We start from the raw sequence: 24960 nt of genomic DNA on the forward strand, positions 1-24960 counted from the left end.
CTGTGGTTGCTGCTGCTGGTAAGTATCTATTATCTATGTTCGCCTTTTGAGCCGAGGGTCTTCCGGAAACAACCTCTCTACTCCTTCGGGATAAGGGTAAGGTCTGCGTACACTCTACCCTTCCCAGACTCCACTTGATGGGATTTTACTGGGTTGTTGTTGTTTTCCTTTTTCAGTTCTTGTCCAACTTTTTTTTAATAATTGAAAGTCAATGTAACCTACAGTGAAGAAAGGCATGAACTAGCATGTGTTCAGACTTTGGCATCTATAGAAGGTTCTCATATTCTACAAATGATTATACGCACGAACACACACACACACACAACATACATACATACATACATACATACATATATATATATATATATATATATATGAGTTTTCCCCAGTAACTTGTTCTTTATCCTGTCTAGCTACCAGTCAAAACTACACCTACTTTGCCCATGGCTTCATTTAGCATACAAAGTTACCTCAAAGGAGAGGTTTGGCAACTCCAAACCACGCCCTCAAGGCTAGTTGTCTTTTAAATTTATGTAGTTGGGATAGTCTATCCCCAGTTGACTTGCATGCCAAACTTTTGGATTTTGTTAACTCTCTAGCCATAGCATAGGTTCATTGTAACAGAGCTAACAAACTCAACCCCTTCTGTACCTCTCTGATCTCATGCATCTTCTTGATGCCATTTATAATACTTCTTACTTCATCCAGAGAGAGAGAGAGAGAGAGAGAGGGGGAGGGAGGTTTGGTGGTCCTTAGAGACTATATGGTGCTTGGATAATAACAAAATTATTTTTGGGTCTTGGATGCGATAATAACAAAATTATTTTTGGGTGTTAGAAGCACTTCCACATGTGACTAGTATTTTGAGGACTCTTCTCCACTTAGACGCTGGCCAATTTAAAAAAAAATTCATCTAGACATTTCTGAGAGAAGAAAGCAACACCAGTATTGAAACAATACTCTCCAATAAGAATTTTGAACAGTATAACAAAAGTTTAAAAAAAATAAAAATTCAGCGTAATAAATATATATCTATATTATAAAAAAAGGGAAGTAATTCCAAAATATAAAATAATTGACAAGTTAATAAAAGTCATAGTAGTAAGTGTATAGTACTACGTACTTGCTAATTTAATAATAATAAAGAGTAATAAGGAACAAATAATTTATTCGATTACTATTTAATGTGTATTTTTTTCTTTTGTATAGATTTTTTATATTTTTGTTCACTACATGAAATAATAAAATAATAACTAATATTTATTAAAATAATTTAATATATTAGATTATAACTTATAACATTAATATTCTGTTAAATTATCCACGCATCGCGCGGGTTCTAACACTATTTTATAGTTGTGGGAGGGAAGAGATTTGATGAGAACATACTCTTTCCGACCAATAAGATTGGAGCGTGGCAAGACCGCATTTGATTAGCCACAACACGTCACTTGCACATGTGGCACAGTTTCATTGGCCGTTTAATTTGACCTGGCATGCCTTGTCATTTTGACACGTGGAACGATCCTATTAGCTATTCCGTTTGACTTGGCGTGCCACGTCACTTGACACGTGGCATCAAACTAGGCCCCTAGGAAGATGACATCTTGAGTTTAATGAAATGGACTCATCACGTTAGCCCGATGAATTTTGATTTATTTATTTAATCCATATATATTGGATTTATATAACTAATCCAATTATATTAGACCAATAAGTTTATTTGAACTAATATGCCTTGAATTTAAAAACATAGTCCAAATAATTTTATGGATTGCCATCCAATAAAATTTAGATACCTATAGTATCAAACGATTTTTTTATTTATGTTGGTAGGAGGTAACAAGTACCTCGTGACATTAATCAATCCTCTTTTTAATGTGTTAGTGGAAAAATAAGTATCTCGTAAAATTAATCAATTTGATCCAAACCGTAACAAGTACCTCGAGAAATACTCCCTCCGGTCACTTTTACTTGGCACGTTTTGACTTTTCACGCTCCTTAAGAAATAATAAATGAAGTGCATAATTTATCATTTTACCTATATTAATTAATGCATATTTTATTGGATTTGAGAAAATGATTTGAAATGGTAATAAATACTGTGGGTAAAACAAGAAAAAAATTCTTGTCTTCTCTTGATATGCGTAAAGTGTCAAGTAAAAGTGAACATCTATTTTTAGTATACATGCCAAGTAAAGGTGACCGTAGGGAGTATAATTATTCTTGCGAGCTTGCCATAATTATAAAAGAAAAAGAGTAACACCCCCTTATAGAGTTGTTACTCTTCGTCTTGCAAGATAAGAGATTGGGCCTTTAATCAAGAAGAATTAACCCAAATAGCCACCCATCTAACCGCTTAAACTAAAAATAGCCGATAGAGATATAATGTATGTATAATTTATGTATTATACATGTATATTTATATATAATAAATATATAATTTATGTATATGACTAGAAAAAGTAAACAATGAATATGACCGGTTATTTGTGTAAAGATTCCTTTAATCAAAGCCAAGATTCGGTTGTTTTGTTAGGTCGTGCAGACATTTCTAATTGTATTCAATGTAATTCTTTATTAATTTTGAGACTTTCTTCATTAGTAATTTAACATGAATCTGTTTCTTTTAATGGTTCTTATTAAACGTTTACTTACCCGCACAAGAAAATATATGAAAACTTTATCGCTAGGAAGTAATAAATTTTACACGATTTGTGAATTGCATCACTTGTTATAGTTTTACAGGCAACAAGAAAGTATGTAATTTCTTATGCTAGCACAGATTAATGTACTTATTAGACGTTACTTTGTGGTAATAGAGTTTTCAAAATATTAATTTATTACTGTGTTTAAATATTAGTACCACAATAAAACAACACATAACTTATTCTATTTGTGATATTTCTTAAATATTGAAATTTTCATTTGCAAAAAAAAAAAAGAAAAGCCAATGTTTTACATTGTTTTGGAAAGGCTTCGTTAAATTAATCACCAATCATTAAACTTGTACTTAGGTTTGAAGAGGGATCATAATGTAAATAGGGTCAGGATCAACTACTCTGTCATTTCTTTATTGACTGGTCTAATGAAAGAATTTTTTTTCAGCTTCTTTTAAATCGTAAATAAAATGAATCGAAATTTTATTAATTAAACAAGTTCCAGTGATTAAAAATAAAAGTTTACCTAAATTTATCTTATTATAAATCAAAATATATCTCATATATTCATTTTTAATCTGATGAACCAAATACCTACAAAAAATATATCTACTATATGTTTGTTATTATTTGATTTTCCTATTATAATCTTCACATAATAACTCCTTTGTAAACGAAATGATCCCATATTAATTTATCTCCCGTCAAATATGTACAAGAGCTGAAAGAGACAAATAATACTAGTGTCGGCTTTCAATGGTAAAAGAATTACTTATGTTTCAGTTTGTTGTGGAAAACGCCACCGTATAAGGCAGTCAATTGGTGGGACCCGTTTCCCGCCTACCCCTTTATTTAACAGAGGTATTTAATTGCGGTCCATACTATTATAGCCCTGCTTCCCCTACACTCCGAGTGCTCTTTTTTCCATCACCAGACCTTACCCCAATTATCGACACGTGTCATTATCGGGTTGTCGGTGACCTTTCAATTTCAGTGATATCACCGTGACATTAGTAAATCCCATGTCACTGTTTTATTGGCATGTGAAGATAAAATGACAAAAATGATCACTTATATTTAGGATTAGGTTCAAAATGGTCCTTAAATATATTTTGGAGAAATTTTAATAATTTAAAATGTTAAAAGTGAGCACTTTTATTTTTCGTTAAATTTTTACCAAATTCTTGTTGATAGATCTAATGGGAACTATGAAAGAAAAGATTTAATATGAATTTATGTTTTGAGGTACACTTTTTGCTTTTTTGATATATTTTAGACAGGGCGACTCAATAAATATGGAGGCCTAAAACAAAATTTCAATGAGGGGGCCTTTTTTTATATAAAAGAAAAAATTCATATATAATTTTATTTAAATTCTGTATTTTTAGTTTTCAAAGTTATTAACAATTTTATCTAATCCATTTAATTTCTCTTGAGATATACACGTTGTGGGACTGTATTAAGGTTTTAAACTTTATTGAGTTATGAATTAATAATCGAATCCTTTCTCAATTTATAGTATAGAGAGTGATTCCCCAAAAGATATTTTTTCTCAATTTATGATTAACAATTTAATTCTAATTTTTTACTATGAAAATTTGTACTTTTTCATTTAAAACACTAAATATTTTTCAAAAAATAAATTAATATATAACCTATTAGAGTCCCAAAAATTATGAGGCCCAAAGCAGCTGCTTTAACGGCCTTACCCTTGGGGCGACGCTGATTTTAGAGTGTGTTGCAGTTTTCTAAGGTATAATTTTTGCTATTCTTATTTATTTTTAGTGTTTGTTTGGTGTTATAATTTTTAGGATTTGACAGGATTTTCTGATTAAATCTTTTCTTTCATTACCATTTTAGAATTTGTACAATATTTTGACGGGATCAAAAGTGTTCACTACTAGCGAACTGAGAGAACCAAAATAGCTCAAAGTTATACGTAAGGGATAAATTATGAACTTTCCCAAACATAAACAACCAATTTTATCATTTTCTCTTATATAAAATGATTCGCAAATTACAAATTCTTCATTCATCCTTTCTTGTCATTTCCCTGTGAAGCTGCACCTAAGTTTTAGCAAAACAACCATGGCGGCGGCAGCGACGGCGACGGGGCTGAGTAAGAAAAATTTGCTACCGGCATTGAGTAAACCAACTCTTCCGTCTAAACTAGGTCGCCGGAATTTCAGTTTTGGTCTTAAAAAGCTTTCGCCGGTTATAACTACGGCAAATGCTGTGGCGAGTAGTAGTGGAAGTGGTAGCACTGATAATGGTGCTGTTTCAGTCACACGTACGGCTCCACCACTTCCTCCGTCGCCTTCCACCTCTCGGTAAGCTACAATTAGGTATATTTAGTTCATTATTAGGTGCATGTGAGTTGAAATTTGGTAATTTTGTGATTGTTGAGTTGTTTGGAGCTTAGTACGAGGGATTGCAAATATTTTGTGTCAAGGTACTACCAGAATAGCGCAATATACAATATTGTGTACTTCAAAAGGTTGTTCTCTGCTCATTCTATTGACTGATCATTTTCCATTCGGAAATATAGTTCTATTTAATTACCTTTTATTTTTTCTTGGATAGATGTGTGTTTTGACAATTGATTAATGAATGCGATTGTTTTAAAACCATTACCGTGTTTTTTTGATAGATTAGTAACTATTTGTCAATTTGAAATATAATGAGGAGATAAGTTTGTTTATTATTGCTTTGATGGTGACACTAGTTTAGGGGAAAAAGACAAAAAAGAAAAAGGATTGTTTTTTTAAATGTGGATTATTAAGCTTATTTCCGATTTTGATAAGTAAAAGTAGATAAGATGCCAATTATTTTGCCATTTCCCCCTATCTCTATTTGCACGAGTCCATTTGATGTTCCATGAATGAACCACTGGTTCTTGATTGATTAAACTTTTGACTCCCCATCCGCCTACTTTGGTGGGCAAAGTTACTCGGTACCCGTGATTGTGGGAGGTAAGAGGTACCCGGTGGAATAGTCGAGGTGTGCTTAATCTGACACCACCATCATAAAAAAAGAAGAAACTTTTGACTCTTAGTCTCGTGATTCTAGCGGAATATTAAGCCATGAAAAGGTGCTATATTGCTGGGATAGCAGATTCCTTTATCCGAAAACCAGCTTTTTAACCAACTGATTTCATTGAAGGATAAAATCCTCTGGTTCTGAAGATATAATGATTAATGAGCTTTTTTTCACATCACATTCTTTTAGAACTCTTTATATAGGTTATTCCCTCCCCCCTGTTTTGTTCTTTGTTAACTTAACTCAAACCGGAAGAGGGCTGCCATGTGATGGATATCATGGCAGATCCAGGATCGATTTGCAAGTGTTACAATCAACCAGATTTGGTTATTTATTCGGAAAACTAGTACGCCACCTTCTTTACATTTTGATTGACTTATCAAAGAAATAATCTTCTTTACTTTTTGATTCACCATGCTTGTTTATTTGTCTGCCCCCGTGGAGTTGCAATTCACTGTTTATTTATTACCAGGGTAAAATGTCACACCATTTCAGTATTTGTTGGGGATGAAAGTGGTATAATAAACAGAATTGCTGGAGTTTTTGCTCGAAGGGGTTACAATATTGAGTCACTTGCTGTTGGTTTGAACAAGGATAAAGCTCTCTTTACCATAGTTGTCTCTGGAACTGAGAAGGTCTTGCAACAGGTTGTAGAGCAGCTCAACAAGCTTGTGAATGTCCTGAAGGTTAGTTTAATTTTCTGAAATATCAGGCTGTATTTCGTTGTTCAGCTTCTTAATAGTATTTCTCTCTGGGTTTCCGGAGGATGTCTTTATAGTAGGAAGGATACCAATTTGATAGCTTCTATAGGCTCTAGTGGGTGCAGTTGTGTGTTTGTGCATATCGCATGACTAGCCGCACACGTCAGTTATCCGTTTCTACATTTTTGTCAATCAGATCCCCTGTTAACTCGCTTAAACATCCTCCTGCTTGTGTGATATAGTTCTCTAAAAGCATTTATGATTGCTATACTTGTAAGCAATCATCATTTGCAAAAGTTCTCTGAGGTATTTTGTAGAGGAAGCTGTTATTTATAATATAGCAGTAGGTTTGCGCATTTATTTTCCTTTGCCTTTGACATGCAAATCGTGAGAATGATTAGTAATTGTCATTGGTTTCTGATTCTTCAATGTCCTCTCCCGTGAAATCCATGGAATAGTCAAAGTAGTATCTGGATATGCATTATTTTAACCGGCATATGACTTGTTGTCAACTTCCTGTGCATAAGCATTGAATCGAGGTATATCCGTAAATTCTTCTGCAATGAAACAAAATTATATCAATCCTGTATTCAGCTAGCATTGGCTGTTGTCATAAAATAGATCACACTTCCTAATTTGTATTGGTATGATATTTCAGGTAGAGGATTTATCAAGAGAACCACAAGTAGAACGAGAATTGATGCTCATAAAGCTGAATGCAGATGCAAGCACAAAAGCTGAAGTATACAAGACACCTCTCACCTTTCCCGTTTAACTTTGTTCCTATATCAGCAATATTTCTAAATCAATGAGTTGGAACAATCTTCCTATTGATTGATCTTTAGGGGCCAAATTTCCAAATTTACATCTCTGACATACTGGAGCTGGCATATTAATACTCTATCTGCGTGAAACAATCTAAGTCTGTTTACGCGCTGAAGTAACTAAACTGATCAAATGGGAAAATAGAAGCTGGAAATCCTTCATATCAATTTTGTAAAGGCGCTGGAAATCTATAAAGTAAAGAAGGATCTAATTCCATGAAGATCCGTTATAAAACAGAAAACAGGGTCCTTTTCCTTTTAGGCAGTAATTTGATTGCATAGAAAAAAAAATTGTCAAGGTTCCTTGGTCTTCAGCCTTTCAATCTTTCAGTTACAATGTATATAGAATGCAGTGCGTAAATTGTTTAAGATATGGATTATGGCATGCCATTATTTTCTTTCTTAGTCTATGTACTAGCTCTTTATGTTTTACTTTGTTATTCAGATCATGTGGTTGGTGGACATCTTCAGAGGAAAAATTGTGGATATATCAGAGCACTTTTTGACTATCGAGGTGAGTCCGCTCTTCTTTCCCAGTTTTTACATGTCATTTGAAGTGTTTATGATATAACTCTTGCCTTGGGTTCTGATGTGTGGCTAGTACTTGATCAGTGATTGTTTAGCAACTTAATCGCACAACACCATTAAAGATCTTAGATTCATCTCACACAAAGTTTTGCATATACTTATGTTGTTAGTTGTCGTGTAGCATGCAAAACAGGGAATATCAAACAAAACTGAGTTCACTGTTGTCTTCCATGCTTCCATATTGGATTCAAGTCACACTCTCTCTGCCACTTTTTAGTTGGCTGGCCTACTTTTTATTCAAGTCTATCCTAAAATTCTGAACTCTTGGCAAACATTTTCCTCCAAACAACTCAAATTATTACTGCAAACTAATAGTAGTACTTTTTACAACTTAATAAAAAAAAAGGTAACTTATGTTATTTCAAGTTTGATGCAATGTTTTGTCTGTCCCCATTCAACAACAACAACATACCCAGTCTGCTCCCATTCTTAAATATAAACATAAAAATTTAGTACTTCAAACTTTTGTAAACCAATCTTAATAGAAAAATCAATTCACTATTTTAGACTTTTAGTATTTAACTATATGAAAATTAATGAATTAAAATGGGATGGAAGAAAGAATTTATTTTTAATTCTTTATTTCCTTTTTTAAAAATACTTATTCTCTTTGGATATGTAATCCTTGCTAACCGACTATGCAACCGTGTTCCTTGCTATTTGTTCGTGTTCATTTACTATTTGTTTTTTTCAATCTTCTATGGCTTGCTTTTCAGCCATTATTCTGTGCTGCCAATCATGGCTGTTTACCCACGGTTCCCCATATTTTAGTGGATTAAGACATGATAATCTGAATCTAGAAGAAAAGAAACAAAATACTTGTCAATCTGCTTGGCTGCTCGACCCTACTATGTTTAAACTTAAAATAAAAAAAAAATGTAGAGGATGAAAGCTAGTAACATTTTGGTTAGCCATTGACATCTGATTCTTCAGTGTTAAGTCTTTAGCGAGGTTACCATTGCAAAGAGTTCAACTTTGCTGCAGGTTTATTTCTTTAACTTGTATAGTGATGTGTTTATAACCTGGAGTGGTGATGCATAATTTCATTTTAATCAAGTTCTTGTGCTATTTTAAATAACAAGCAGATTGGTTGTCTTGTGGTTGACTTAGGTAACTGGTGATCCAGGGAAAATGGCTGCCGTTTTGAGAAATTTAAGCAAGTTTGGGATCAAAGAACTAGCCCGGACTGGAAAGGTACATTTTCATGTTTGACATGACTGATATATTCTAATATTTACATATATGCCTAAATAGTTTTGATGATTTTAGTTACCATGTTCTCTGATTGCGTAGTTCTAGGTTAATAAGTTTCCTTTGAGTTTAAGCCAGTTATTTTTGGAGACCAGCTGTGGTGATCAAGGTTATGTGTGCTGTTTAAGGTTTGCGTCCAATAAATGGGATTATTAGCTAAAGTTTGAGGAGTCCCAGTTTTCATAGTTTATCTGCTATAAGTCAGATGTTGCTATAATACCTCTAGACTCTAGCATAGAGGCCGACTCACTTTAAATGCAATCAAGTAGTTATTATAAAGATAAAAGGAAGAATGCACTAGGAATCACTTGATGCTGTTATCTGTTGATTGATCATTATCACCACAGATCGCTTTGAGACGTGAAAAGATGGGTGAGGATGCTCCTTTTTGGAGGTTCTCTGCAGCTTCTTATCCAGATCTTGAGGAAAAAATTCCCAGTGTTGGTATCCTGAACAACAAAAGTCAACCAATTGCCAATGAAGCAAGCAATGATTCAAGGGTATATAATGTTCTCAAAACCACTTTCTGTTTGTAAGTTATTTTCATGCATTTTTGGTTTCTGCTTGTACATATACACCAGGTCTTGGTTGTCGTAGACATGCTTGAGAGTTCCATGAATTTCTTGTGGAAACTTGTAGAATCTTGCTATATGTTATGGGTCTAATTTCATTCAACTAGCTCATTAAGATTTCCGATTCTAGCTTCTATTCCCAACTTCTCATGGCTTTTCCCTTTGGATGTGATTTCCATTGACTAAATGTTGATCTTGAGTCATCACCTATACTAAGCTTCCTGAAAGATTCAAGACATAGTAGTTCCAATTTGTAAAAAAAAGTTTGTGGTGTAAACAAAACAATATGTACAGTGTGAAAGCTATTCTCTTCCTAAGCCTTCAAGAAAAGGAAAAGACTAAAAAAGTAATGGGATCTATAAAAACATTGCATTTCCATTTCGCGAATTAGAACTTTGTGATGTTAGAAGAATCAATTTATGCAAGAGAATGCTGGGATTTAAATAAAAGGAAAACGAGAAAAAAGTTATACAATTATCTAATCTTTCACTTCGAAGTCTTTTGAAATTCCTAGAGGCAGAAGTGTGGGTATGAACTGGGCTTCTTATTACCACTTATCATTGCTGATAGTGAATTTAGAGGCCTTAGATTCTTGGATCATAGTCATTGAGTTGCAGGTTGCAAATGAATGATGTGCATTCTTGATTCTACTTTTCTCTTTCATGATAATGGCATGATGCCTTGTCAAAACAAATTTCAAACTTGTTTCAGTTTACTTGTTAAATTTCAGGAGGTCATCCCATAATTTATTATAAGATTAGGTTATCAAGAAAAAATTTTATTGTTGTCCTTAGCTCTGTGAGCTGATGTCATTCATATTAGGCTTGCATTTCTTCTGGCTCTCTGGTTCTGCTTTATTTATGATGGTTTAATGTGTTGAATCTCAATAAGCAGAATTTGCATTCAGTTTTAGCCAAAAAATTTAGGATATATTTTTGCGCTCTGATATATGCTCCGATCTCACCCCTTGTATGTGTGAATTTCTGTTTGATTTTCTTGCTGTGTTTCCTTTAATCTAAAGTTGCAAATCTTCTTTTTCTTTTTATTTTTTAATTAATATAGGGTGATGTTTATCCCGTGGAATCCAGTGATGATATCTCGGTTCAAGTTCTTGATGCCCACTGGGGATATCTGTATGATGGAGATGTAAGGACCCAATCTGCTTCTCAAGATCAATCTATTTATTTCTGTGATCCATGGAGAATCCTACATTACTCCGTATCTGTGTGTCATATTTTAGTCCGTGAACTATTAAGCCTTCTAATAGATGAAAAGCTGAATTTTTCTTTCCCAAATTGAGAAAGATAGTCGGAAAAAAACGGTAATTAAAAAAAAAAAACCTTCATGCATATCCCTCCCAAATGCCACATTCTAAATTCACAGGACCTTTTTGTTAAAGCAAGTATTAATTAGTCAAAGTGGAGCCATTGTTAGACAAGAACTCTAGTCTACCTTATCAAAAAAAAGAAGTCAAGAACTCTAGTCTTAGTCGATAAAAGAAACTTATGGAGGCTATTCTGGTGGTTCTCTTGATTCCCTCTACATGCTGCAAATCTGATGATCATTTTGATGCTGCAGTTGAGTGGGCTTCGGTCGCACACTATATCCATGCTTGTCAACAATGCTCCTGGGGTCCTCAATCTGATAACCGGTGTTATATCTCGACGAGGATATAACGTTCAGGTTGTTTTTTCCACTGATTCTTGCTGTTTCCTTTACAATTAATTTCTTTTCTGCTTGGTTTTTTCGTTCGAGCTTCATTTCAATGATTATGTTGCAGAGTCTTGCTGTTGGCCCTGCAGAATCAGAGGGGCTTTCACGCATTACAACGGTGGTCCCTGGAACTGATGAAACTATAGGAAAATTGGTCAAGCAATTTTACAAGTTGGTAGATATTCATGAGGTAAGTGTACAAGTTGATAGATGTTCACGAGCTAGCTACAAGCTGATTTGAGATGAATAGGTGCTTGGGAAAAAGTTTACCTACCATTGAAACTCAATATACTATAAGAGGGGGCCAAACTAGTCTTAGTATTTGTTACTGTAATTATTTTAAGGAATTGTTTAGTTTTCCGTCAATTTGACCAGTGAGAATCCTGGTCTTTATCTGGCCTAGCGATCTGATAATCGTTTTGTCTTTGTTTTTTAAAGTTTCCCACCTATTCTTAGAGTTAGCGCTTTTCTGTTCAACCTTCCTGGTAGTGCGCTTAGCCTTGTTCATCTTCCGGACTCTTTGCACTTTGCCACCTCTGTTGTAGTTTCACTAAAACTTAAAAGGCAAGCAAGTATTGTACTTTCACCTCTCCCTCACCATTAAGGTCATAGTGATTAAAACCACACCTTCTCAACGAGCAAATAAAGCTTATAGAGCAAAAGAAAATTTTCAGCTTGACTGAGATTTTTATCCACTCTAGGAAAATGGCTGTTACATTATTGGAGCTATTATAATAAATTTCAATCTTCACAGATATGTACTTAAATCTTGTTCGTTGGAGTTAGATCAGACGGATAATACAATTGTGCTCGGTGTTTTTAGGTTCAAGATATAACTCATTTACCATTTGCGGAGCGGGAGCTAATGCTCATTAAAGTAGCCGCCAATGCAACAGCAAGGAGGGATGTCCTTGATATTGCCAGTATTTTCCGCGCTAAACCTGTTGATGTGTCTGATCATACAGTAACATTGGAGGTAAAACTTTTATTTTTGGGGTTAAGTAACATTCATGGTGAAAATTTAAATCTCTCTTCTTTTTTTGGTGTTTTCAGCTCTTTTCGTGCTGTTACTTGTTGTATGCATGCTCGCATCTTATAGAAGATTATGTTTTTAATTGTCAATTATTTATACCTTTATTTATCATGTTCGTTCTAACGATTTCTTATGTCAGTCAATCAGTTAATCATTAATGCACACATGTTAACACCATTCTATTAACATACTTGACCAGTGGCGCGGGCAAGATTTTGCACAAGCGGTGTGGGTCTATTGTCACAATTCTGCTTGTAAATGGGTTCAACTCTGGGAATGTTCTATTTTAAAGGCTCTACTTCAAGTCCTGTGATAGTTATTTTTGTATTATTTTCAAGCGGTGTCAGTTTGTTCTATATATGCATATTGCTTTTGTAAAAGATATTATATTTTTAATTGGCGCTTCTGTAAAAGATATAAATATTTACACACACATACAAAGAAGGTTCTTCGTGGATAATGAAAAGGACTGTTCGTGAATACCTGTGCCATTTGCCCAGATCCCTCATTGACTTCTCTCTGAATTTGATTGCGTGCACTTTTTGCAGTTGACTGGAGACTTTAATAAGTTGCTGGCATTGCAAAGATTACTGGAGCCTTATGGCATTTGTGAGGTTTGTTTCTCTAAGCTGCATTTTGATTTGTAAACGTATATAGGCCGGCATCTTGAAAGTGGTATCCTGCATTTGAACAATCTGAGTTTGTATGTTCTGAACCTTTTTTGTTCTTTCCTTCTCTCCAATCTTCGTCTCCTTGGAGAAGAGCAATCCATAGTTTAGCGCATGAAGTTAGGATGTGACTTGTAACCAGAAGGATGAACCGAACATTATTTGACTTGACAGGGCTTGGTTAGCCTGACAGAGATTCGGAAGTTACTCACCAAGTGAGCTAGCCCTTAACCCCAGAAAGAAAGCTTGCATCTAGTTTTTACTTTTAATGTTTTTTTTTGTGTTTTCCAAAAGTTGACTGTTTTAGAATCGAACTTCAAGTACAGTTCTAAGTGATCTGAGGTTGTGAAGTATGTGCATTTAAAGGCTCCAATTGTAATGCTTGTACTTCTCTTATTCTAATGATGTGTGTGTTTCTACAACCGCAGTAGTGACTTAGTTATTTACGAAATAGATGAAGTTAACATCAAGCTTCAAACTTCCATTATTAACCTTGAGTCTGCAGCTACATTTTTGCCCAGGCAATGGACGCTCTAACACACCATATTCAAGGGGAGGTGCCATGTTGTATGTTGTTCGCTGATGATATAGTTTTGATTGATGAGACGCGAGGCGGCATTAACAAGCGATTGGAGGTTTGGAGACAGGCCCTTGAGTCTAAAGGTTTCATGTTGAGTAGGACTAAGACTGAATACTTGGAGTGCAGTTCAGCGACATGACAGGGGAAGAGGACGTGGATGTGAGGCTTGACTCACAAATCATCTCGAAGAAAGGAAGATTCAGGTACCTTGGGTCAATTATCCAGATGGGGAGATAGACGAGGATGTCACTCACCGAGTAGGGGTGGGGTGGATGAAATGGAGGTTAAGATCTGGAGTCCTGTGTGACAAGAATGTGCCGCCGAAAATTAAAGGTAAGTTCTGTAGAGCGGTGGTTAGACCGGCCATATTGTATGGGGCCGAGTGTTGGCCAGTCAAGAAGTCGCATATCAGAGATTGGAAGTAGCAGAAATGAGGATGTTGAGATGGATGTGTGGGCACACTAGGCTTGATAGGATTAGGAATGAGGTTATTCAGGAGAAGGTGGGCGTGACTCCGATGAGAGGCTCAGATGGTTTGGGCACGTGCGGAGGAGAAGCCTTGATGTCCCGGTTAGGAGGTGTGAGCGGTTGGCTTTGACGGGCGTAAGAAGAGGCAGAGGGCGACCTAAGAAGTATTGGGGCGAGGTGATCAGGCAGGACATGGCGAGACTTCAGATCTCCGAGGACATGGCTCTTGATAGAAAGGTTAGGGTTGAAGGTTAGGGGTAGTCGAGCGTTTTTCTTCTTTATTCCGAGGGTGAGACTAGTCTTATAGGGTTGTGTCTTAGTTTGCTAGTGGCGTATGTTGTGTTCACATTATTTTCCCGTTTTCATAGTACTGTGTTACTAGTTGCGGTTTTTGTTAGTGCCTTTCCACCTATTTTTCGTCTCTTACTATGTGGATATTATATTATCTCTGTGGTTGCTGCTGCTGGTAAGTATCTATTATCTATGTTCGCCTTTTGAGCCGAGGGTCTTCCGGAAACAACCTCTCTACTCCTTCGGGATAAGGGTAAGGTCTGCGTACACTCTACCCTTCCCAGACTCCACTTGATGGGATTTTACTGGGTTGTTGTTGTTTGTTGTTGTTGTTGTTGTAGTTTGTAGCTACATTTTTGATTCCGAGACATCCTAGCTCTTTGAGCTGTCCTGATGTATCTTTGTCATGCAACATGGTTGATATATGATTCTTGCATGCAAATCTAAAGACATTAGTAAGATAGGTTTCAGACGTAAAAAGTTTCAAGAAGATACCACTAACGTACAGTCATCTGATCTGGAAACTGTTCCCTGGAAATACTTGACAAGTAGAACAATCATACATAATATGGCGTGATGCCCCTACCTCTATGTACTGTGATGATCTTGAATTATCTGCAGCATACCAATGAAGACATCCAGTCATGAAATGTAAATAATTCTTAACCACTGAAGTATGAAGAGTGAATGATTACTTTGGCAAATGCCTTAACTTTATTAGATGTTCTGGAGTCGTTAGGTTTTTGGTTTTCCACATCCATATGGAGCCTTGATGCTTGCACTCTTTGAGTCTTGAGCCTTGCGTTATAAGAACCATCTACTTGGAGTTGTGTTCTGTTGCACTGTTGGGAAATTTACCAACGTGGTCTGTAAGATCTTAATTAACGGACATGAAGTAAATTAGGGAGATGGATTTATTGTTGAATCTTGTAAAATAATTAACTAGAGGATGCATTTAAAACAAGAACCTGTACTTCAAAGCCTGCTTTTGAGTAGTGTTACTCTCTTATCCACATCATCATTTTTTTTTCCCTTGTAGGTGGCTCGTACAGGGCGGATAGCATTGGTGCGAGAATCAGGCGTGGACTCGACATCCCTCCGGGGTTATCCTCTTCCTTTATAGTGCTAGTTAAATGTCTAAGCGCATTTTAATATGGCCGAGTTCTTTTTCTTGCTGATTTCTATTAGTCTGTGAAAAGAGAGTTTAGTTGTATGCTATTTATAGTGCGAGCAGGTACCTGATAAAAGTAAGATTGTCACTATCACATTAGTGACGGTTCTGTTGTATTATTTAGGCATTCAATCACAGAATTTTAATTGAAAAAAGTTGACAGAACTCCAAAATGTGGAGTAGAGCCTAGTAAGTTGAGTAATGTTGTATATTAACGCAGTTGGGAGAAGTGCATGTCAAATATCTATATACTAGTTACTAGTGAATTCGTTTGCACTAAATAATTATTTTTTAAATATTCGATTATTAAATCATAGATGTCTTATATCTATGAGTTTCTTATAATTTCTGTAATTAATTGACTCCAAGGTAACGTTCATCTTTATGTAATTAATAATAAAGTATGACATGGTAGCTTGAAAAGTAGAACAATAACTTGTTATAGCAGGTTAAATTGCACTGATAGTGTAAATATTCTATACACTGTCACTGCATATACATTATATCTTTTACATATACTACGTACATTTTTCACACTGTGAGTATATACCGGGTATGTTTTTATTGTTGTTATACTAAGTACTTTTCTTTGGATATTCTTAATTAAGCTTTTCTAGTAGCTTTAATCTCATAAAGGCGGTAGACAACATCATCAACAATCAAAGATAGATTCTTGAGTTTGCTCTTAACCATAGTAACAAAAACCAAATCTTCAACATCTTTAAGAGCATTGGCACACATTTTTCCATTCCTTTTTGTCTTCTTCAACACATGTTCCATAGACAGTGAATAATCATCAAATAAGAAATTATCTGATGATTTAAGATGCTTTACTAAATAAAGTGTATCCTTAAGCTCTTCCATATTCTCCATTACACCTTCAACACAACCAAAAACTTGAGAATTACTTGTAGTTTGTAAATACCTTAAGCTTTTAAGCTTAAGGAGAGAGTTTATGAACCTTTTTATTTCCTTAACTTCGCGAATGCCTTGAGCTATGGCGTCGTGTGCTAGTGTTTTTGCCTTTTCAATTTCAACCTCATTTGATGATCTCCTTGCACTTCCAAGAAAGGTGAAATTTGGTAGAAGAATTGTAAAAAGAAAACAAAGAATGATAAAATTCTGATTGTTACCCATTTCTGAGTTTTCCTCTTCTTGTTTTTCCTTATGTTGTGTGGAGTTGTAATTTTCTGGATTGAATTTATAGTTTTGAAACTTAGAAGAAAATATGAGGAATTAAGCAAGTTCAGAGATTGTTGAGTATAGGGAAAAAAGATATGGTTATTCTGTTTCATGTGGCATGAATGTAAACATTAATTAATTAGGCTGATTATTCGGACCAATTTTTCTTGCAAGGAAACCATGCATAATTTTTAGGCCTTTTGCAGGGCAGTGCAGATTTGATGGGTTGAAGAAGGAATTTTAATATGAGTTAACAAGAGTTGGATAAATTCTCTTATTACCTACCTATGTGCAATCAAAAAAAAAAAAGGAAAAAGAAGAGATGACATTAAGTAATCCTTAGAAAGTAATCTTAATATTATTATTATTTATTGTATAATATTCACAAATTTCTGGCTTCTGTTGATGATATTTAATTATTTTCTATTCTTCCTCTCGAGCAGAGGGTCTTTCAGAAACAGTCTCTTACCTCCCAGGGGTAAGATCTGCGTACACACTACCTTTCTCAGACTCTACTTGTGAGATTTCACTGGGTTTGATTGATTGGTTGTATAATACAACAACAATAACATACCCAGTAATATCACACACCGTGGGGTTTGGGAAGGATAGAGATAAAGCTGATTGTATAGTATTCACAAAAAATCTTTATAGTGCTATTTATGATAGTAACAATTATTTCATTATAATTTTTTCATAATTAGACCAACCAAATGACTTATAGTTTACAAGACCATTTTGCCATTTTTCCCAAATCCCCTTTTCACGAAATAACGACATTATAATTTTCCTAACACTCTCTTTTCTAAGCTACCTTCATCAAGTTAAGAATTCTCGATCTTTATAAATAAATTGGTTTCAGTTAAATTCCTCTTGTGAAAAATTATAAGTGAAAAATTAGTTATATACGCATATAAAATACTTTTAAATCTCCTTAATATAAGATAAGCTATAGCTCAATATTGTTTAGAGTTCAGTATTTACCTTGGTAAGAGACAAAACGACGGCGTCCTGATTCTTTTTAATAACTTTTTCCCCCTTACCTTGTAATCTAAAGATTTTATTTAAAAAAATGTATTGGAATTATTACAGAAATCTTAAAAGATCAAAAAAAATTGAGAAAGAAGAATACTTGACCTCCAGATCCGTCGCCGTTGCCGGTCGTCGGCGCAAGCTACGGCAGCCAAGGCAATTATATGTTTGGACAAAAACCTGAAATAAGTTTAGCTGTTGAAATTGACCCTCGATATATAACTTTCTTATTTTTTTTATTTTATTTCTACAGTAAACTGTTGTGCAAAATGGAGATAAAAGACGGTAATGAAAGTGCAAAAGAGATCAGCTTTAGATGTGTTCAGTGTGGATTCTCAGTCACAACTCTATATATACAGTACTCTCCTGGCAATATCCGCCTCATGAAATGTGTACGTGATACTCTTTCCTCTTTGGTCTAAAGAATGACACTTTTCTATATTTAGAAATATTTTATGTTAAACTTTCTATAATGACATTGATTTATAGCTACAGAAATGTCTAGCTTGTTTTAAACACATGTTTAAAAAATCTATTTCCTCTATCCTAGTTTATGTGATACACTTTTCTTGTTAGTATGTTCCATAGAGAGGATGTGTGGGCACACTAGGCCAGAGAAGATTAGGAATGAACATATTCGGGAGAGGGTGGGCGTGGCTCCCATGGACGTCAAGATGCGGGAAGCGAAGCTTAGATGGTTCGGGCACGTGCGGAGTAGGAGCGTAGATGCCCCAGTTAGGAGGTGTGAACGGTTGACTTTGACAGGTACGAGAAGAGGTAGAGGGCGGCCTAAGAAGTATTGGGGTGAGGTGATCAGGCAAGACATGACGCAACTTCAGATTTTCGAGGATATGGCCCTGGATAGGGAGGTGTGGAGGTCGAGCATTAGGGTTGTAGGTTAGGGGTAGTTAAGCGTTTTTCCAGTTAGTCTGATAGAGTTTTGTCTAGGTCTACTAGCAGTTGTTGTTTATCACACGATTTTTATTTCCAATATGTATTGTTTTTCATTTTTATTATCATTAACATACATATTGTCCTTCCACTTATTTGTTGTCTCTTACGGTGTTGATATTATTTGTCTGGTTTATGTTGTTGTTACAGATCGTTTATCTCTGAGTCGAGGGTCTCCCGGAAACAGCCTCTCTACCCACAGGGTAGGGGTAAGGTCTGTGTACACTCTACCCTCCCAGACCCCACTAGTGGGATTACTACTGGGTTGATGTTGTTGTTGTTGTTGTATGTTCCATAGAGAATGACATATATTTATATTTAGAAACAATTTAATTTTAACCTTCCTATTTTACATAATGAGATGCAAATTGTAGCCAGAAAAATGTGTATAACTTGTTTTAGACCACAAGTTTCAAAAATATTTAGTTCTTTCTTAAACTCACTGCCCGTCAAACAACTTACATAAATTTGGAGGAAAGGAGTAATATTTTTTTGTTTTGGGATGGAGTTGTTGGAATATATATCCAGTGTACAAACCAATATACAGTAGTTCTTTTTGTAACATTGATTTGGATGCTCTACTTATATAACCAATATACCAACCAATATAGTTCTTTTTGTAACATTGATATGGATGCTCTACTTTGTGCAGGGAAATTGCAAAGCAATTGCTGATGAGTACATTGAATGTGAACTTATGGTAATTAATACAAAAAAAGAATATTAAATTAAAAAAGAAAGAGAGAGAGAGAGAACACGAGTTCTATTTATAGATTTCATTCTTGTTTTAGTTCCTAATTGTTTTTTTTGGAATGTAGATATTGGTTATTGACTTGATTTTGCATAAAATTAGAGCCTACAGACACTTGTTCTACAACAGGTTCTCTTGTGAGACTTTGCATAATGAGGTACGTGATAGTGTATTTCTAGTTTACTTATTTTTTTTGCAATGTATGTTGACATGGCATTACAAACTGATGTTGTTCTCATTTTCTTCTTTGATTTTATTTGTTTTTTGTTCCTTTTTTGCAGGGCTTGTTGTGGAAATTATCTCTGGGCTTCCTGATATTAGATGCTTGTATCCTTCTATTCTCTAGTTCATATTCACCGATATCAAGCATTTATCTACAATTTGTGTATTCCAATATTTCAACAAATTATTACATATATATACTTCCGTGCATATATGGAAGGTTTCTCTTTCTTCGTGAACTAGGTATTGCCAAAAGTAATTCTTCAATATTGCACTGTGAGCACACAGTTGATTGTTTAGTTTAATCTTCATGCTAGATTTTGACTACATGATAATTTGAAGAATTAACTATTTTCGTTTTCTTGTAAGTTTCTCTAACCAGCAATTTGCAATTACAAATCAGATATAAATTTGAATTCTGAAGTATTTCTCCTTGACGTTGTGGTTGATCATTTTCAATTATAAGTGTATAAATGTTTTCTCTTCTCTTTATCAACAAAAATATTTTCTCTTCTTGTGAGTGCATGATTTTAATCTCGAGATAACGTATTAAGCTATTAGGCAGAGGCGGATCCAGGATTTAAACCCTATGGGTTCAACTTTTAAATTTTTTAGCATTGAGCCCATTATATTTTTTAAGTTATGGGTTCATCTCTATTATTTTTGTAATTTTAATGAATTTTTACATATAAATTTTTACTCCGCGTCGAAAGTTATGGGTTCAATTGAACCCGCCGAGTATATGCTACATCCGCCCCTGCTATTAGGCTTTATTGAACTAAGAATCAGAACTCCAGTTCAGTGACAGAATTCAATGACAAACCTCTGTTCCTAAAAGGGCAATCTTTAAGACATGCATTGTTTAATGGCCTTAACTAGTAAAGACCAAATGCTGGTAGTATGCACAACTCAAGATGAGAAGAGTTTGTCAGCAAGCTTTGCCTCATTTCTGGGGCTTTCTGGAAAGGTGCATACCATGAAATTTGTTTCTAAAGTTTTATTTTACCGCCTATCCACTCCCCTGTAGATCTAGATCTTTGCTTCAAACATAATGTGATGGTTGCTGTTGTTAGGTGCTCACGGGAGTCTTCTTTGGGAATCTCATATTCCTTGGCATAATTCTATTTGGCACAAGGAGGTTTCTGAATGCAAAAATAGGAGATTCAAGGTAAAGCTTTTCTTCATCTTATAATTTAGTTTATATTTGTTCTGTTGTTTAATACTCTCTTTGCGCAAAATAAATGTCTCTGTTTCTTTTCTCGGACGTTCCAAAATGCTTGACACCATTTCACTTATATATCGTTCTACATTACGTTCTAGACAGAATTTCCTGTTGGTTATGCTTTACCCGCTCTATATATATAATACATATTCTACAATCAGTAAGTAGCTGTGAGCTGCTGATTGAAAGATATTTCAATCAATAAGTAGATGTGAGCTGCTGATTAGCCTTTAGACATGGACTGCCTAAGGTTCTTTATCTAAGATTTGAATTCACTAATTTTCTTACTGAGTAGAGAGTTGATAAATCCCATCTTGCTTAGACAAAATTTTGAAATCAAGGATTAGGCGGTGAAGAATAATACGCTGGATTTGATGCTAAGATATTTCTAGAGAGAAGGTAGGGTGATTGGCCTCCAAGGACCAGATGATCCGACAACTAATATTTCTTAACCCCAACTAGTAGATATCGGCTGTATGAATCTTCACTATCCATTTCGTTATGTATTATGAAGACTTATTGTGAAATGACTAGTTTTATGTTGCCAGTCAACCTACTGTAACACTCCTTTTTTATTTCGGGTTGGCTCACACGGAGTCATTAAGGAGCATATGATTACCTGTAATAGTTTAATTGGATAAAAAAGCTCCTATGAAAAGCAGAGGTTTTAGCCTAAATGATTTCCTCAGCTGTCAAGTTAGCATATTCATCTTTGGAGCTGAAACATACTATTATTTTTATTCTTTACTTGGATTTGAAATCGACAGGTGTAAGCATATATTGCTTTCGATCCTCGTTTCTAGTTACTTCAAGATTTTTCTTATTGCGATGATGGTATGTTCCTTGCTGTCATTTGGCCTTATTGTTTCAATTACTTGGAAACTTTCTTGATTCACAGTAATACTTTTGTACTAATGTTTTTATATATTTACAGGTTTGGGAATTTCCCTCTTCCGTTGTTTTCATCATTAACATGTTTGTCTTGTCATCTAATGCACTGGCATTGCTGGGTAAGAAGTTCTTTTCAAAATTATTTTGAAATTTGAAGTTTGTGTACTAGACTATTTGTCAGTTGCACATGTAGCTAGTGTACTAAGATGCATATTAAATATGGTTGTACTGCTCGTCCTCTGCACTCTCTGGGTGCTATTCTTTTATCTAATTTTCATTACATTTTCAAAAAAAAAAAATATTTGGGGCCCCAATTGAACTATGAATCAGGGGTTGGGGAATTAGTGAGTGGGCTTAGGTATTAAGTTTTCGAGGCCAGATCTAATTTTTCTCCCTATTGATAGTTGAATGTGGCAGGTCTGCTGGCTAGTTTAGACACTGTGTAACTTTTAGTATCTTTTCTTGAATTTGGTTAAATGCCATTGGTTGTGTCTCTGTGGAAGGCCTAAAGATGAAAATATATGATTTATGACTTTGGTCGTGAAGGTATTCGTTGGTAGGATTCATAAGAGCCTAGAGGTGTTGATGTTTTTGTTCTTCATCTGAGGAGTTAATGCTTTGGTGTTCTTCTTAACTTATCAGTTGGATGGATGTACCAACTAATATTGGCATCTTAGAGAAAGTATTTTATGTTCTTATAAGAATTTAGAGGTTTTGATCAGTATAACAAACCTTAGCAGATTGAGTTACAGTGAAACTTGGCTGGACATAAAGCATAACCTGAATGCACATGGCTACAGTATGGTCTGGATTGTTGAAGATGAAGGAAAGAATTGAGCAACCAGAATGGTGTATGGTTTGAATATTGACCAGGAGTTAAATTGCTGTGTCACTGCCAAACATTTTGGTCATTAAAAGATAATAGCGCTTGCACTGCCTTAACTGTTGAGTTTTAGGTTGATAGCTGTTCAGATATGAACATGTAGAATTCAGATTGGAATTATATTAAAGAGTTGTTCTGTAGGTTGATCCCTAAATATAACTAATAATTCTGTTGAGTTTTAGGTTCTAATCTTGCTTCTTTGTTTTAATAGTTGATATTCAGAGTGATATGTATAAATAGAGACTTATGGCCTTGCAAACAAGAAGCAAAAACCATGCTATCAGACTTCTCTATGCATCTACTAAATATCAACTAATTTGTTCTGGACTTTTATCAGAAAACTTTGTATTCTGTGTTTCGATGACATACTTTACCTTATTGTGAACCAGTGATCACGGATGCGGTCATGATTAGATGCATATGGGTCTGCTTTGCGGCACATGCCATGAAATTCCTTGTTACTCAAGGGCTTGGAGCATATCGAAAGCTAGTTCTTTGGTAGTCATTTGGCAAAACTTCTAATGGTTGCATCTTGCATTAGCTTGAGAGGCGTGATTTCAAATGCCAAATGGTTCAGGTAATCTCCTTTGCAACAGAGGTTATTTAAATCAGGGCCCTTAACTTTGATCTTCAACAGCTTTTGAATCTAATATATGGTGGACGTAAATCTTGTCAAAGTATGGTGTTTCATTGATATGTTGGTTTTAGGCTGAAAACCTCATTCCGCGTGGCTTCTGAGGGGTGTAATCAAGGTGTTTATAATCGTCTTATTGGATGGGACCTGAAAGCTCCTCTCTTTTATACCCGTTGCTGGTCCAACGTACTAGAATAAGCAAGGTGGTGTTTTCGGATAGGAAAGTTTGACTTTGGTGATCGCTGAGATGCCTACGTCAAACATGGAGAGCAGCATTGATACTCGTTTTACGATAATGATGTTCTATTTTTTCACTTTTTCAATAGAGATTTATGTTCTTTGGACAACAGTCCATCTAGAATGTAGGTTAACATTAACCTGGGAGAACACCTATTAGCTCTATTTTGTTTTTGTTATGCTAGATCTTTGTTTTTATCATTTTCTGAGTGTCAGATAAGTGTTCATCCATTTTCATCCTTCTGCTGGTGTAGTTTTAAAGGAGCTAGCTAGCTAACGTCTTTTGGCTTGCTATTATGTTAGTTGTAGCGCGCCTTCCCTCCTCCTCTCACTTTTCTATTGACTCGTGATTTGGCCTGGTCGACCCAATCATGATGTTGTTGAAGAAGGTGATGAGTTAGATGGAATCTTAACTTATCCAATATTATTTATCCTTAGGAGATCTCATGTTAACTCAAATTGGCTCAAGCCCAATGCCACTGAAGCAATTGCTTTAAGCCTCAAAAATTGATGGCCCAAGTGGATCAATTCAATTTTTTCTTTTAATACTTAGAATTAAAAAAAATGAGATTGTTAGATGGTGAAAATTTAAAGAAATACGTACCAAACCAATATTTTACTTCAAAAATAGATTTGAATTATTCAAAATGATGGAATTACTTTTGACATCTTAGTAAGTGATAGAAAAAATTAAGATTACTAGTGGATGAAAATTTAAACGAATATTATATTAAGCTTGAATGTTTCTCAAAAGATTACATAGTTTTCGTGAACGGTAAAGAGGTGTGCAAGATTGCTCGAGTATCAATATTATAAACAAATTCATATAAACATATAACCATTTCCAAATGCCACAAACCACTACCATCGAAATACTCTCCAATCGTCTCGTCGTTACCATGAAGGTGAAGGCCATCTCTAATTAAAAGTAGTCTTTAGTTGAATTTCTTTTTTTAGAAGAATTGTCCCCACTTTACTTAGCATTTTAGGAGTTAAAGACCTTATGTGTTCACCTACATGCATTAATATATGGACTAATAAGCAGAAATCTATTTGACTCTAGTACTTCAAGAAAGGAGAAAAATCGATAAATGAAAAGTCAATTAGGCACGACACCATTTTCTTAGTCTTAGTTATAGAGCCTAATGACACAATCCAAAATGTGTTAAAATCATGCTCAATGTTTCTTACTTTACAACTTTAAAACATCATATCTCTATCATTTTAAGGTCAAATCGGGTGCTTCAAAAGGCTATCTTGGGTAGAATTGCTATTTTGGGTAGAATCTCGCAAGGATTATGTTGGGCGATGAGTTTCAGAATCATCTAGCATCTGATTCTATTTTATTTTTTTTATTTTTTTTTGGAATTTAGTCACTTTTTCACCAAGTTTTGAA

The 24960-nt window shown here is 34.9% G+C and overlaps 2 protein-coding genes across 6 annotated transcripts; both read left to right on the forward strand.

Moving 5' to 3' along the window:
* Positions 1–4673: 4673 nt before the first annotated feature.
* Positions 4674–15825, forward strand: LOC104099444 (acetolactate synthase small subunit 2, chloroplastic). 3 transcript variants are annotated; one of them, XM_070175328.1, is made up of 12 exons: positions 4674–4990; positions 6172–6385; positions 7059–7142; positions 7670–7738; positions 8923–9006; positions 9411–9563; positions 10698–10781; positions 11214–11318; positions 11416–11538; positions 12172–12324; positions 12930–12995; positions 13555–14509. In XM_070175328.1, exons 1-12 carry the CDS (start codon positions 4749–4751, stop codon positions 13630–13632), a joined length of 1455 nt encoding a protein of 484 aa, XP_070031429.1. In that variant the 5' UTR covers positions 4674–4748; the 3' UTR covers positions 13633–14509. The 3 variants fall into 3 exon arrangements, with proteins under 3 accessions (XP_070031429.1, XP_070031430.1, XP_070031428.1); XM_070175327.1 differs by lacking the exon at positions 13555–14509 and adding an exon at positions 15428–15825 and having other exon boundaries at positions 4675–4990; XM_070175329.1 differs by lacking the exons at positions 7059–7142; positions 13555–14509 and adding an exon at positions 15428–15825.
* Positions 15826–17778: 1953 nt separating this feature from the next.
* Positions 17779–23765, forward strand: LOC104107539 (protein ARV 2). Of its 3 annotated transcripts, none has more exons than XM_033659021.2 (11): positions 17779–17929; positions 18027–18165; positions 19377–19424; positions 19543–19632; positions 19757–19802; positions 20582–20664; positions 20771–20865; positions 21687–21753; positions 21854–21929; positions 23083–23270; positions 23402–23765. In XM_033659021.2, exons 1-10 carry the CDS (start codon positions 17814–17816, stop codon positions 23193–23195), a joined length of 873 nt encoding a protein of 290 aa, XP_033514912.1. In that variant the 5' UTR covers positions 17779–17813; the 3' UTR covers positions 23196–23270; positions 23402–23765. The 3 variants fall into 3 exon arrangements, with proteins under 3 accessions (XP_033514912.1, XP_070031431.1, XP_033514914.1); XM_070175330.1 differs by having other exon boundaries at positions 23531–23765; XM_033659023.2 differs by having other exon boundaries at positions 17798–17939.
* The last annotated feature ends 1195 nt before the right edge of the window (positions 23766–24960 follow it).

The sequence above is a fragment of the Nicotiana tomentosiformis genome, chromosome 5 (assembly GCF_000390325.3).
Source record: "Nicotiana tomentosiformis chromosome 5, ASM39032v3, whole genome shotgun sequence".
NCBI classification, from domain to species: Eukaryota; Viridiplantae; Streptophyta; class Magnoliopsida; order Solanales; family Solanaceae; genus Nicotiana; species Nicotiana tomentosiformis.